This window comes from Notechis scutatus, chromosome 8, assembly GCF_049901735.1.
Source record: "Notechis scutatus isolate UNSWTSFEM ecotype Mainland chromosome 8, rNotScu1.2, whole genome shotgun sequence".
Taxonomy (NCBI): Eukaryota; Metazoa; Chordata; class Lepidosauria; order Squamata; family Elapidae; genus Notechis; species Notechis scutatus.
In genome coordinates this window covers 12,120,760-12,134,891 of record NC_142016.1, presented here as the reverse complement: position 1 = coordinate 12,134,891, position 14,132 = coordinate 12,120,760, and the positions used below count along the sequence as shown (strand labels likewise).

At 41.8% G+C, this 14,132-nt stretch overlaps 1 protein-coding gene across 1 annotated transcript in view; it reads right to left on the bottom strand.

Moving 5' to 3' along the window:
* Positions 1-3,082: 3,082 nt before the first annotated feature.
* Positions 3,083-14,132, bottom strand: part of WDTC1 (WD and tetratricopeptide repeats 1) — a 28,276-nt gene continuing 17,226 nt past the window's right edge. Inside the window, exons 11-16 of the mRNA XM_026676082.2 lie at positions 13,500-13,596; positions 12,843-13,016; positions 11,564-11,799; positions 8,490-8,658; positions 6,453-6,645; positions 3,083-4,295 (exon numbers count right to left, since the gene is read on the bottom strand). Of these exons, the coding sequence (XP_026531867.1) occupies positions 4,098-4,295; positions 6,453-6,645; positions 8,490-8,658; positions 11,564-11,799; positions 12,843-13,016; positions 13,500-13,596 (1,067 nt within the window). The 3' untranslated portion in view covers positions 3,083-4,097. The remainder of the gene's footprint in view (positions 4,296-6,452; positions 6,646-8,489; positions 8,659-11,563; positions 11,800-12,842; positions 13,017-13,499; positions 13,597-14,132) is intronic.

Genomic DNA, 14,132 nt, shown 5'->3' with positions numbered 1-14,132 from the left:
TTCAAGCAAGCAAGCAAGCTGTACACGATGACCAGCTTGATACTATATAACCTTTAGCCCCTTTGAATCATGTTTGGTTATTCCTGATAATCTGATAATCTGATCAATAGAAGTTGAAGGTATGGTCTTTTTTTTTAATAAAAAAGGAAGTAATGTAAGGTACAAGAGCTAATTTATACTATGCTTTTAATGTATAATCACATTCAAATTCACATGTCTCAACTAGAGAGGACCCAATACCTAATTATTTATTTCTAAATGATACATTTAGAAACTTTAAAAAGCCAATAAAAGGAAGACTTAACTTTCATAAGCCTGGAAGCTGTATAGTTTTTAAGACTTTAGCGGTGGTGACTGGCATAAATTCTTCTTGGGCAAGGAATACAATCAACAATTAAATTCTCTATTTTTTATATAGCACAGATGCAGCTTTTAAATGGACAAGTAGAAATGAGGAATAAGTAAAAAAATAAACTTTAAGGTTTATTTTTGCCAAACTGGAAGATTGGACTTTAGCTAACATATATATTAAATCACCAATAATCTTTATAAAAGGCACAGTAGATAATCACCAGGTCCAAAATGTCTCAAAAATAGAAAGACACCAAAACTAGAACAAAGTAATGTTTTAATTGCTTAATCCTTTCTCTTCCAGAAACCAGAAAACAGAAACATGCCACTCTGAATAACAACAACAAAACAGAAGACTAAGGCTGGTTGCGAACTCAGTGTTTCAGGAAGAAAATCTTACTTGGAATGCCTGAAAAGTTATATAAAGCAACCATTTCACCAGCAACCCAAATTAAGACTTTTCTTTATAACTATTATATACTGGAGCGATTTCACTACTAATTATAAAAATAGCTTTTTTTGGCTTTTTAAAAAAGTAGTAATTAGCCAAAAGGTAAAAGTTTTTCTCTCCCATACTCAGTAATGGGACACATGCCCAAATCTAACCATAACCGTTCCTCTTTCAGAATTTTCTACCCTCAGTTCTATATAATGATCCTTTTTTTCAGAAATAGAATGAATGAAGCATTCTGGAATATGGGGAATGAAGCATTCTAATATATGGAACTGTTTTTAGTCCACTCTTTCTGCCAAGGAGCGACCAGTTAAAATAAACAGAACTTGGTGCTTTAATATCAAAAGCTGCACAGTGAAGCAAATGTTGATCCTTTTCACTAGAACAAAGTAGACAATGTGTGATGTAACCTTCCATCTAATTAAAGTTTCTTTTAATTCAAAATAATAAAAGGAAGCAAGCAGGCTGCAAAGCAAAATACCAGGCTTTAGCATCCTTTTTATTCGCAGCAATGTTGCAGGAACCTTAAAAAAGTACTGTAGTGAAAACTGTAGGGAGCCTACAGCCATTGTGGAAACACAATGAAGAGGTTAGTGTTTTGCAATATGCCACTCTATTGCTGTAAATGTCTTCTTAACCATTTGTGACTTCCTTTGTTCTGGTGGCTGTTCTGTGAACTAACACTTTTACCATGGTATCACTTTTATGAATATGGCTACAGCAGGGCCCCGAAGGCAGATGTACACATTTTTTTAACACGGGTGTAACCCAAATCAAAGGGAAGCATTTGATAGAGAAATTTCAGGCTATCAAGACTTGTTCAAATAAGGCAGGTGTTAAGTGGGGGCTTGTGCACCCCAGTACTTCTCTCTACAACCTGTACGTAAAACAGTTGTCTTCAAAATATAGAAAAATAAATTAGTTCTGAAGAACCCAGTTACACATAAAATTCATTCTTCTTGCTTCTTTGAATATTTCATACATCTAAAAACCACCGAGCAGGAAAGGAGCACAGTAGTTTTGTTCCGTGAACAATGGCAATTGGTTTTATAACTTTCCACCCCCAGCATTTTTCTAGGTCAGGAAAAGATCAATACAACCTAGTGTCTTATTCTCTACAAGGGGTGGGGAGAAGCTATTGGTAGCCCTCTAATTATTGCTGAATTCCAATTCGCAGCAGAGATTAAACTAGCACAGCCATTATGGGGGATCATGGGAATTACATCAACAGCTGGAAACCACAGCTTTCTTATCCCTACACCTTGTAGGCTGGAGAAAATGCTTTACCAATGCAAGGTGATTGAATGAGCCAGTATGACTGTGGTTGGCACTAGCAGGTATTTGGGAAGAGGAAAAAAACCTCAGGTTTCCTAAAGTATGAATGGATTCTTCCCTTTCCAGATTAACAAAAGAATTGAGAGTAACCAAATGGGAATTAAAAGGATGCAGGAAACACTATAATGGGAAGAGATAATCTAGGGCAGTGTTGTTCAAACTTGCCAACTTTTACGATGCACGGACTTCAACTCTCAGAATTGCTAGGGAATTCTAGAAATTTAAATGCATACATCTTAAAGTTGCCAAATTTAAAAACAACAACCCTGGTCTACACTGATTTTCTTGGGTCAGAAAGACCACTGCTAAATGTATACTGCAGGGTATTCTTTGGCCAGAATAAGCAAGCAGAAAGAGACCAAGGAAAAATGTTTTGTGGAACTATAGACAGGTATACAAATGATGTCACTTACATACCTACACCAGGCATCCTGATGTGCTAATCATTTGCACAATCATAGTTCGTTATGGACATTACTGACGGGGATGGCGACTTCAGTCACACTTTCAGATTTCTAGCATACACATCATCATGCTATGATTGTTGACCAAGATATTTGGTGAGAAAATCTGCTGTGATTTCTTAACTCCATTACGAATCAGTAGATGTAAACACAATACTATCTTGGTTTGCTTTCATTTCCAACTGAATTAAGCCACAGAAAGCAGGAATGATCTCACTTGCCCCATCACCACCACATCCCGAGTTGTGTGGGCAGCAGTACTGATGTCATTCTCTGTTCTAGAAAAACCCTTAATGACGTAACGTGGGTTAAGGGCTGATTTTCCTAAAGATGAAAGTCCCACCCGACATACAATTCCTCCCAAAAGATTTGGTTAAGATGTGTGCCTTTGCCATACATCTTTTCCACATTCACTCAAAGGAAAGAAGGCATGAAACATGAAAAGAATCAGGAAATAGATGAGAAAGGAAGCTCCTATAGATTCTTTTAAGATTTAATGACAAAGAAAAGAATAAAAAGAATTGTGCAGTAGAGGTCACAGCAGCAATAAGGAAAGAGGCAGCTTTATCCCAAATTTTTGACCAGTTCATTATCCTATTGGTACTGTATAGCTTTGTTGAAGGTTGGTCTTCACTGGCAAGGACATTTTTCTTCTTCCAGAAAACGCTCCACTCCTTACCCACCGAGAGATGGGAACTTAGTTAATTAGGAGAAAGGGAAAATATGTTTTCCAAAAGCAACCACATCAGATAATTTTACTTGCTTACGTTATATGAGATGCCAAGTTTCGTGTTGTAGCTTCCCACTGTTAAGAGTCTTCTCTTGGTTTCTTCTATATGCAGACAGATGGGAAGTATGAGGTACCAACCAGAGTGAGGCTCTCTGCCCAATGCCAACTTTCTGTACTTTCCTAACCGTGTTCACTGAGGGAGCCCATGTATTAAGCGACCTTCGCATGGTCGTGTTTTCGATGCGTGTACATGTTCACCAGTTGTAGTGGGGGGGTTGAATTACAAACTCGTGGCATGGCAGGCAAGCTGAGTTTCGGAGACAGAGATCGCAGCATTGAACATTATTCCATAATCCCTGCCCTAGTTTACATTTTATTGAGCTTTCACACAACCTCTCTGCAAAACACACTCATGTAGGCAATGCTTCCCACCATCCAGCCACACTGGATGAAGGGACGGGTTACCAGTTGTACACTGCTCACAGACAATGTGGAAAAGGAATCCCAGTTTCTGCTGGGAGGGCAAAACTCAACAGGCCACATTACCATGCTGCTTAATAGTAGAACAGGGAAAGGAAGAAACTGTAGCAGCAGTCAAAAACCCAGTCACTTCTGCCCTCGCTGGCATATCCCATTCTGTGCATAGTGTGAAACAGTGCAGTCCTTCCAAGTTCAAATGGAGCAAACTAGATTTCCCTTCAAACGAAACAAAAAACAAAACAAAAAAAACCCAAAAAAATAAGGAAGGAGAGGCCATTCAGCTTTAGCTGGTCCGGCAGTGGACCTGATTCTCAGAGCTGTCTTCGTCATCCGAGCCTCCAGACCCACCACCAGTCATTCCTGTGATCCGGTAGCCCATGTTCATCAACATCACCTCCAAGGGATCCGCATTCATCCGCCTCTGGTTGGCTTGGGAAGCGCCTTCCATATCTTCTACCACTCGCCCGTTCAGTGCTTCGCTCTGTGAAACAAAACGGAAAGAGCAAAGCCCCCAAATTGACTATTTGATGGTTCCACTCACAAGTGCCTTTCTACACACCGTTCAGATAGCCAACCTACAGCACAATAGGAGAAGCCTTCAAGACAAAAAGTGGATTGTTTGACTTGGTGGTGTAGCATTGCAATGGTCATGGTTTAGAACTAAATTATAAGGAAATCCAGAAGCAACAAAAGGACATATTTATTTACCCAACATACGGTTATACTGAGGAGTTTGTTGCCATCAGAGGTGGTGATGGCCACTGATTTGGCAGTTTAAAAAGCGTCTGGGTAAATCTACAGAGGGTCAGAACTAGCCATGATCTAGCCATGGTTCTGATGTTGCAGAATATATTTAGTTGGCTGCTGTAAAAACTAGAATGCTGGTCTGATCTAGTAAATCTATTTTTACATTTTTGTGGTGTATGGATTTGCACAGCCAATGGTGGTTAATTTAACACAGCATACTAAATCCTTGCTTGTTTTAGTAGGGCATGTCAACCTAACAATACAGTTAGATAATGCTTCCCTCTACCAGATGGATAGCCAGGATTTATGCATAGTAGGCCTGTTATCCTCGAGCATGGAAATATCATTTAGAAATCACTCAGATAGCGGCTTTTAGTTCAAGATGCGGTAAAGGTTATTTCTGTGTCAATATATGCAAAGGGACTTGATGCTTTTTGAGCCTGATGAGGAAAACAGCTCCTTTCCCCATGTCACTAAAGAGTCAACATTAAACCATACTTGCCCTAACAAGAACAAAAACCACTGTTTTGCTTAAAGTAAAAACAAACAAACATTGTAATACCTGAAATAAAGTTTGTTACACTGCTAGGTGTGTATAGGATATTCACTGGGTTGAATATTTTATACGCAGATCCAATACTGCCCCACAAAGCCATAACTATTCGGATTAGCAAGGTTTGGTCTAATGAAGGATAATATTTGTAGCTCAGGGTTGACATGAGGGGTCCTTGGTGATCTCGGAGCTTGCTTGTTTTCTTGCAGACATTTCATTACCCAATCTAGGTAACATCATCTGTGCTAGTAAGGTGGTGCAGTTTGCTGTCAGTTTATATTCTGGTGGCTTGCCTTGTCAGTGTTGGTGGGGGCAATTAGCACCCAGATCAGCATAGATTTAACTCCAAGGTTAACATCAGACCAACAATCAAGTAAACCATACCCCAATCAAGGAACTGCCAAAGAGCCAACAGTAAACAGCCCACTTAAGACACCCTCCCCACTAACACTTACCTAATTTCGTTAATGAAACGTCTGCAAGAAAACGAACAAGCTCAGAGAGCACTAAGGACCCCTCAAGAATTGTCTATCAAGATACGTATGAATCTTGCATTAGGAGATTTTTCACAACGATAGCCCATCATTCTACCACTTAGACTCCAGAAAGAAAAGCATATCAGGAACAAACCACCAAGTCCAGGAAAACTCCCAAATCCCAACCAGTAACAGCACTCTATGAAGCATCATTACAGGCAGTCCTTGATTAAAGACTGCTGATTTTATGACCGTTTGAAGTTTTGATGGCCATGGAATGGCTGTGTTAAGGCCAATAAAGAACATCCAGTCATTGTAAATGGCCACATTGCCCGTCCAGTCTGTAGCCACACATCTGGCAGATCAGCTTTATGACCTGTTCTGGAATCCCACAATCATGTGATCATGACTTTTGTTGGCTTTTGCCATTTTTTTACTGGGGGGAGGGGAATACCCATTCAAATAAACAGGTTTGCTTAACAACCATGGTGTTCATTTAACAACCACCATGAAAAAAGCCAGAAATTTACTTCTGGTCATGTGGTTGCCTCAATTTATGATCATAGCTATTTATGACCATATTTCCGGGCCCAATTATGCTCATAAGTCAATTCCACGTAAAACCATTAAAAGAAGTAAATATTTAAGATACATCTGAAAGTTTTGTTCTATTTCTGAGGGGGAAAATGGAGCATTTCAGAGCCCTGCCACTATAGCTAGCCATAAGCTTTTTCTTCTATTGAGGAGGCTTCCTCAACTTGTTCAGAAGTTGAAAGCTTCCTCCGTTGCAGAATAGCACCAACCCTGATCCAAAAGGACCACAGATTCCAACCCAGGTAGAACCCCCTGCCCCTGATCTTACTTCTGGCCTGGGATTCCAAAGCCGTACCACTGGATCGATGCCGCTGGTGGCCAGGAAGCAGTAGCTCGGGTGGGGCTGGAGGCAGTTCACAATCGACTCGTCTCCCTGCAGCACTCGGACCAAGTTAGTTGTTTCTTTCTCCCAGATAAAGAAGGAACCATCGTCGGAGCCACTGATGATGTACTGAGCATTGCTAGGAGGAAACCAAAACGAGCATGTTTAGTGGTTGGTTACATTTATAGAAAGGTTCCCTTCTCCCCCGAACCATGACACTGAGTAGTACTAATTAACCAACACTTAAGACTTATATACAACTTCATATAGTGCTTTACTTAGAATAACTCTATTGTCACTTTGAATGTACACTAATCGGCATACATTAACATGAAATTTCGTGGCATACAGCTCTCAAAAGGTCTCCACCTCTAATATACACTACATAAACATGAAAAATAAATAAACAGGTATATCCACATATATTACATGTCCCGGGGAAACAACACAGTCTAGTTCGGATGTATACATGTACATGGCGAGAGAAATGAATCTTGCGAGTTTACCAGACGGATGGCGTAGGGAACAAAGTTGTTACAGAATCTGGAAGTCCTTACAGCCCTCTCTAGGGGGTTTACTGAGTCAACATGTTGCCCTCAACAATCTGGGTCCTCATTTTACAGACCTGGGAAGGATGGAAGGCTGAGTCAACCTTAAGCTGGTCAGGATAGAACTCCTGGCAGTCGACAGAATTAGCCTGCAATACTGCATTCTAACTACTGCACCGATATGGTTCTTGACTACTAGTTTGGGCTGAGTGAAAAAGTGACTGGTCTAGAATTTTAACCAAGTACAGGTAATCCTCAACGTACGATCACAATTGAGCCCCAAATTTTTGTTGCTCGGGGGAGACTTTTGTTAAGTGAATTTTGCTCCATTTTACGACTTTTCTTGCGCAGAGGTCAAGTTGAATCACTGCGGTGGTTGACTTCGTAACCCGGTTGTTAAGTGAATCTGGCTTCCCCATTGACTGTGCTTGTCAGAAGGTCGCAAAAGGAGATCACATGAACCCAGGACACTACAACCGTCATAAATATGAACCAGTTTCCAAACATCTGAATTTTAAATCAGGGGACCACGGGGATGCCACAACGATCCTAAGGGTGAAAAACCGTCCTAAGTCACTTTTTACAGTGCCGTTGTAACTTTGAACAGTCACTAAATGAACTGTTGTAAGTTCAAAGACCAGCTGTGTTCCTCAACCTCGGCCGCTTGAAGATGTGTGGACTTCAACTCCCAGAATTCCCCAGCCAGCAGCTGAAGTTGAGAAACGCTGCCTTATAACTACTGCATCACTTTGGCCTGTGAAAAGCCCCCAGTAGATGGGAAGATGGCTGCCGTGTGACAGCCCCTTTTTAGTGAGCTCCTTATCCTGCTGTTATAGCTACTTTTATATGCCTGTAAGATAGTTTATTTTTATTTAACATCATCTATAAATTAGTTAAGTTAGTTTTTTTTTTTTTTAATTAGGAGCAGTAATTTTAGGTTTTTAGATTTAGGATTATATAGGATTTAAGGTTTTAAATTACAAGTTCTGGAACTTCTCAGCATTTCCCGATGCTGTGGGAGTATGTTTTTTAAAAAGTCCCGGAAGGAATTTGCGGAGACAGCAACACACCACACAAAAACCCAACGCCCCTACCATGCAGTGGTGGGATTCAGATTATTTAACTACCAGTTCTGTGGGCGTGGCTTGATGGATGTTAGGTGTGGCAGGGAAAGGATACTGTAAAATCCCCATTCCCTCCCCACCCCACTAACCTGCTTTCCAGCTCCGTTCTCCTGTGCAGGGCAACCAAAGAAGACCCAGCCAATCAGCTGGGACTCAGGAGGCAGAGAATAGATGGGGGCGGGGCCAGTCAGAGGTGGGATTTGCCAGTTCTCTGAACTATTCAAAATTTCCACTACCGGTTCTCCAGAACTGGTCAGAACCTGCTGAATGCCACCTCTGCTGCCGTGGGTTCTTGAGAGGAGGCTCCCTACCTGCCAAAGAAGTTTGCCTCTTTGATATCCGTGGTGGTGTTGCAGTGGCCGCAGTATCTGAACTTGTAGTCATAGCTACGCTCCCTCAGCACCATTTCGTCCTCTGATATGGAATCCTTGCGGCCAGTTGCTCGCAGCCAGATGGGGCCACTCCCTTTCTTGTCTTCCCCTGGAGAAAATGAAATTGCTAAGTTACTTCTTTTTGGATCTTTGGGGAGATAACAACGAGGTGAGTTGCAGGAAAGTGATATGGGAGGCATTTTTTAAAAAAATCTCTCTATATAAAAGTGAAATACCACTCACACATCATCACAAAATCTCCAGAACCGTAAAGCCTACAAACTTCTAATTTGGCACATATGTTCCTCTTGGCTTTTAGGTGCTAAAAAGGATTTTTTGAAATGACAATCAGAGAGTTAATATTTCCTATATTATTATTAACACACTCTGATGCTAAGGAGTTCTACTCCCCCTTCCCACCTGAAAAGAAATCTGTTCCAAATGCAAAACACAAGCAGAGGAGAGGAGTTTCACTTTCAGTTTCACAGCACCAAGCAGTTTTAATACAGAACTGTTGAGCTAAGCCACACCCAGGCTCCTTGCTGTTTCTTTCTTGCTCACACAGCAAATACTGTTTCAGTTTCTAAACAGCCCTCAACTCTCTCACATGCTGACAGGATGTTAGCCAGATGAATACCGATGGATGCTGGTAGGCAGAGGCACAATTCCCCTCCCCTTATTTTCCTCCCCCCAAACTAAGCCCAATCACATAGTTTTGTAGCGAAGCATGGGTATAGAGCTAGTAAGTAATAATTGAAGAGACCTGCAAATAGCAAGAGAAAGAATGTGGTCAAATAAAGCAAAGGTAGTCCTCGACTTACGACCACAATGGAGCCCAAAAATTCTGTTGTTAAGTGAGGCATTTGTTAAGTGCCCCATTTTATGACCTTTCTTGCCTCAGTTGTTAAGTGAATCACTGTATTTAATAAAGTTAGTCACCCGGTTGTTAAGGATTTGTTTAAGTTGATCTCATTTGCCTAAGTATATCATTATGGAAAATTTATATTACCTGTTCATGCAAACAATGCCAATTTATGCAAATAATTCCTGCAGTTTTACAGCAGTGCAAAAGCTATCAGAATATCCAGATTTAATTCATTACAGGTAGACCTCAACGTACAACCACAATTGAGCCCAAAATTTTTGTTGTTAAGTGAGGCATTTGTTAAGTGAGGCATTTGTTAAGTGCCCCATTTTATGACCTTTTCTTGCATCCGTTGTTAAGTGAATCACTGCAGTTAATAGTTAGTCACCCAGTTGTTAAGTGAATGTGGCTTCCCCATGGACTTTGCTTGTCAGAAGATCGCAAAAGAGGATCACATAACTCTGGGACACAGCAACAGTCATAAATATGAACCAACTTGCCAAACATCTGAAATTTGATCACATGACCATGGGGATGCTGCAAAGGTGAAAAAACGGTCATAGGTCACTTTTTCAGTGCCGTTGTAACTTTGAATGTCACTAAATGGACTGCTGTAAGTTGAGGACTACCTGTCATGGTTCCGAGGAATACTGCTAACCAATTCAAGACTCCGAGGTCTTGGCTTCTTCAACCATCCTGTTTATTGGGTACATCATATCGGCACGGTCAAAGGTGAAACCAACAGAGTAATTCCTGCCATGTTTTGTATAATTAAAGAATAGATACTGGCCACCCCCACCCTTGTGTCACATTTCATGTTAGCCAAGCAAGCAGGGGATGAACTTCTCAGCACTCCTGACAGCTTTGGAAGCCCTACTGACACCGGACGCTTCCACACTGCCACATTCTTGAGCCTGGGAAAATGGGAGGGGGGCAGTTTCTTGGAGTGTATGTGGTTAGACATAACAGCATTCTTCTTCTAAGTCAAGGTCATGTTATCTCTGCATCTGGGTGAGGGGGTGTCTCAAATGGGGATGAATGGTGATTGGGACATGTGATGCGATGAAGGGTGCAGGGGGTGGATTTGTAGTTTTTACTTATTGCAAGGAACTTTCAGATTCTGGATTCCCCAGATGTGCCAATTTACTATCCAAATAAAACAGAACTTTTGAGAAGATGTTTGTCTCGGAGTTATTTGTTGGAGTGGAGGTTTCCTGGAACGCTGACAACTCCCTCCTGCTGTTGCTAGGGCACATTGATCTGGCCTTGGTTCTCAGGAGCCTTATCTGTGTTATGTCTGGCACATTGGAGGAAAACATTCTACATTCCATAAGCCTCCCTCCCCCCTCATGAGTATGGCAACTAAGAAACGAAGCAAGAAAAATTATGGCTTTAGCTAAAGTTGTTTTGAGAGTTGATACCAATAATCACGGGTGCAAAGCAACTGGAGCACCGCTTGAACACCATTGGCATTGGCAAATTCACCATTAGTCAATTGCACAAGGCAGCTTTATTCAGCTCACATCCTTTGATGATACCTCTAACACCATGAAACACAACATCTGCTATTCCAGGTCCTTGGAAAGGACTTGATAGGTGGATAAAAATGCCAAATCCTGTCTGAACATCTGGCTGGCTATGTGATGATCCATAATAATTTGATTTCACAGGGACACGTTTCTATACCATCCTCTCTTTCCCAACTAATCTTGCAGACATGGAACATTTTGTAATATAGCAACTTCACTAAAGCCATACAGTGAATTCAAGGCTGAAAAGGAGTGTGAATGTAGGTCTATCTGATCCAAACTATCACTATTCTCATCAGTTTCTTTTCCAAAGCTACACTCTAGGCTCACCGCACTAAATGATCAAACTGTTTTTCTTCTGATTTCCCCCCAGATTTAAATAGCTGAACCCCACTCACTAATGCTGCCCTGTAGCTTTCTTAGTCGCAGCATTTTTAAAAAAGATGTCTGGACTTATCCCTTTCACAGGGGTTATTTTTTCCCCCTCCTAAAATGTTAAAAGCTAATACCACGGGGTACACACACCCTTGTGTCTCTTAAAAATCTGACCCTCTAAGAACAATGGATTTTTTTTTCACACTTTGGGCAGGAGCGCAAGGTTTGGTCTTTTGAATCCTCACCATTATCACTTTTGGAGAAAAGGGCAGCATTGATGTCCCGGTCCAAGGCATCGCAAGCGCTGCTGTGGGCTTGCTCGGGAAATTTTCCTTTGAAATCATCCAGACACTCCAGGGCTTCTGCTACATACTTCAGCTCAAAGAGGCAGCGGGCCAGGCGGAAGTGAGCCTTCAAGTGGCAAGGATTCAGGGAGATGGCCCTTAGGCAGTCTCGGAGCGCATCATAGTGATCTCCATCCCTGCAATCAATCAAATTGGGAATACAGATGTTTTTATTCTCTCACCACCATCACCAACCAAATACATATTTGCAAACCATTGTAGGAAAGCGCCTCTGATCTATCCAGCTCAGCATCTGTCAAACTGATTAACAGAGGAACGAAAGGAGTCCTTGTGGAATTTACTCCGCTAGTCACTGACTCTAGGGCGTGACGCTCATCTTTTGTTTCAACGTCATTGAGTCAACGCATTCAGAAGACATTTCGGCAGTCATGTGGCCAGCATGATGTCAGGGACAGCTGTTTCCTCCCCACTGAAGTGGTACCTATTTATCTACTTGCATTTGCATGCTTTTGAACTGCTAGGTGAGTAGGAGCTAGGCCAGAGCTGTCAAACTCCTGGCCCGCGGGCCAGATATGTCACACGCTGGCCACGCCCATGCCCGGTTTAGCAAAGGGGAAAAAAGTCCCGATGGGTTATGTGACGCCGCCGGGACATGAGTTTGACATCCTTGAGCTAGGGGAAGATGGCGCTCGGCCCATCGTGCAATGTTCAGGTCTTAAGCGCTGCATCTTAATTGTTGAGCCAACGTGCCTCCCAATTATTAGAGGCCAGCCAGTATTTCAGAATCCTATCTGGAAGACCCAATGGTTTGAATTATGGATTCCCTATGTGTAAATCACCAAGCAACACAGGATTCCACAGTTCCCTCTAAACAGTATCTTGGTTTTATTTCTGTAATTATAAAACCCAAGGTAAACCGGATGAGATATAGTGGATGTCCAACTTCTGTCAGTAGAATTCTCTTGGGCGGATAGAAATCTTGTAGGAATGCAGAAATTAATATTTCCAATGCACAATGAATCCCCATCAAGCTCCTCTGATTGCAGACCAAACCAGAAAAGATTCCACAGACCTCTAAAGTTATACTGAGAGCCTCTTATGGAAAAACACGTTCACATAACCTGAGATCTAGAATCTGGATAGAATAAGTCTTGAAGTTCAATGCCAATTGGCTAGAGAAGTTTTTGCCAGGCCTCCCTGGAAGGGAGAGGTCACTTACCACTTGCGCTTCATGTAAGCAGCTGCTCGGTTCCCATAGAGCATGGCATTGTTGGGGGCTTTCTGGACAGCTCTGCTGTAGAGCTGGATGGCTTGAGTCCACTGCTGGCAAGCAAAAGCCTCATTGGCCTGGAGCTTAATCTTCTCGAGATAGGGAGGTAGCTCTACCTGTGGGCTGCAGAAACCAAGACTTGGTTCACACGTCATTCCAAACCATGTTGGCTTTAGCCATGGCTTATTCCATCAAGTATACCTAGCTAGATTGATATAACACATTAAGCCAGATCAACCAATCAGGTTGCATACTTAAGCCCTAACAGACCTTGGCTGGAAAATGATGTTGTGGTGGGTTTACGGGACATTTTTCTAGAGGGCCTTTAAAAAAAAAAAAAAAAAAAGACAAATATTTTCATTTCAGACTGTGGCTTTCTAATATGGAGAATATGCATGTGCATGAAGGAAACTCAGCTTTTACAGTCCTCCCCCATCCCAAAATAATAGGGTTATACAACTGCTTCTTGCTAGATGAAACAATTCTTCCTGGTTCTGGCAACCAGCACAATTCCTAGCCGAGCAGTCTCTGCATGAACATTTCATCTAGGCAAGGAGGAGGGGATACAGCACTATATACTGTGGGCAGAAAAGGAGGAGACCCTACCTGACATGGGCTCGGCCCTCAGACAGCCGGAACCCATTGCTGTGGAGATGGATGCCATTTGACACGCCATTGGCCGATGTTTTCCCATTCTGCACCTCTGAGGGTCATAAAATGAAATGAGCTTCAATTTTTGTAGTTATGGCTTTAAACGCTGGTTTTACTGGAATGGTTTATTTAAGCTATTTTTACTGTACTCTCACACGCCATTCTGAGCACTTCGGGGAAGCAAAGCAATATAGAAATAAAATGATAGAATTGTAAGGAGTGGAATAAGGCTGAACCAAGGGTAAACTGCAAGTGGCTGATAAGCATTCTTCTCTACAGTGCTGTTTTTCCATTTTGAGGAAATTAGCAACCTGGGAGAAGACCCAGCACTGCAAGCAAAAAAAAATGCTTAATCATCCTGACATCTAATACTTTAAGAGATGGTAGACTAGGTAAGACTGGGTTAGGCAATGGCTAAATTGACCAGCGAAGATAGCTCTATGCTATTGGAATCCATCAACCTACCAATTTCACCTTGAATGCAATAACAGATTAACAGTTGGATTAACAGTTAACCTTGTGGATCATCTAGTCTAATCCCCCGCCCAAGCAGGAGACCCTACACCATTTCTGACAGATGGCAGTCCA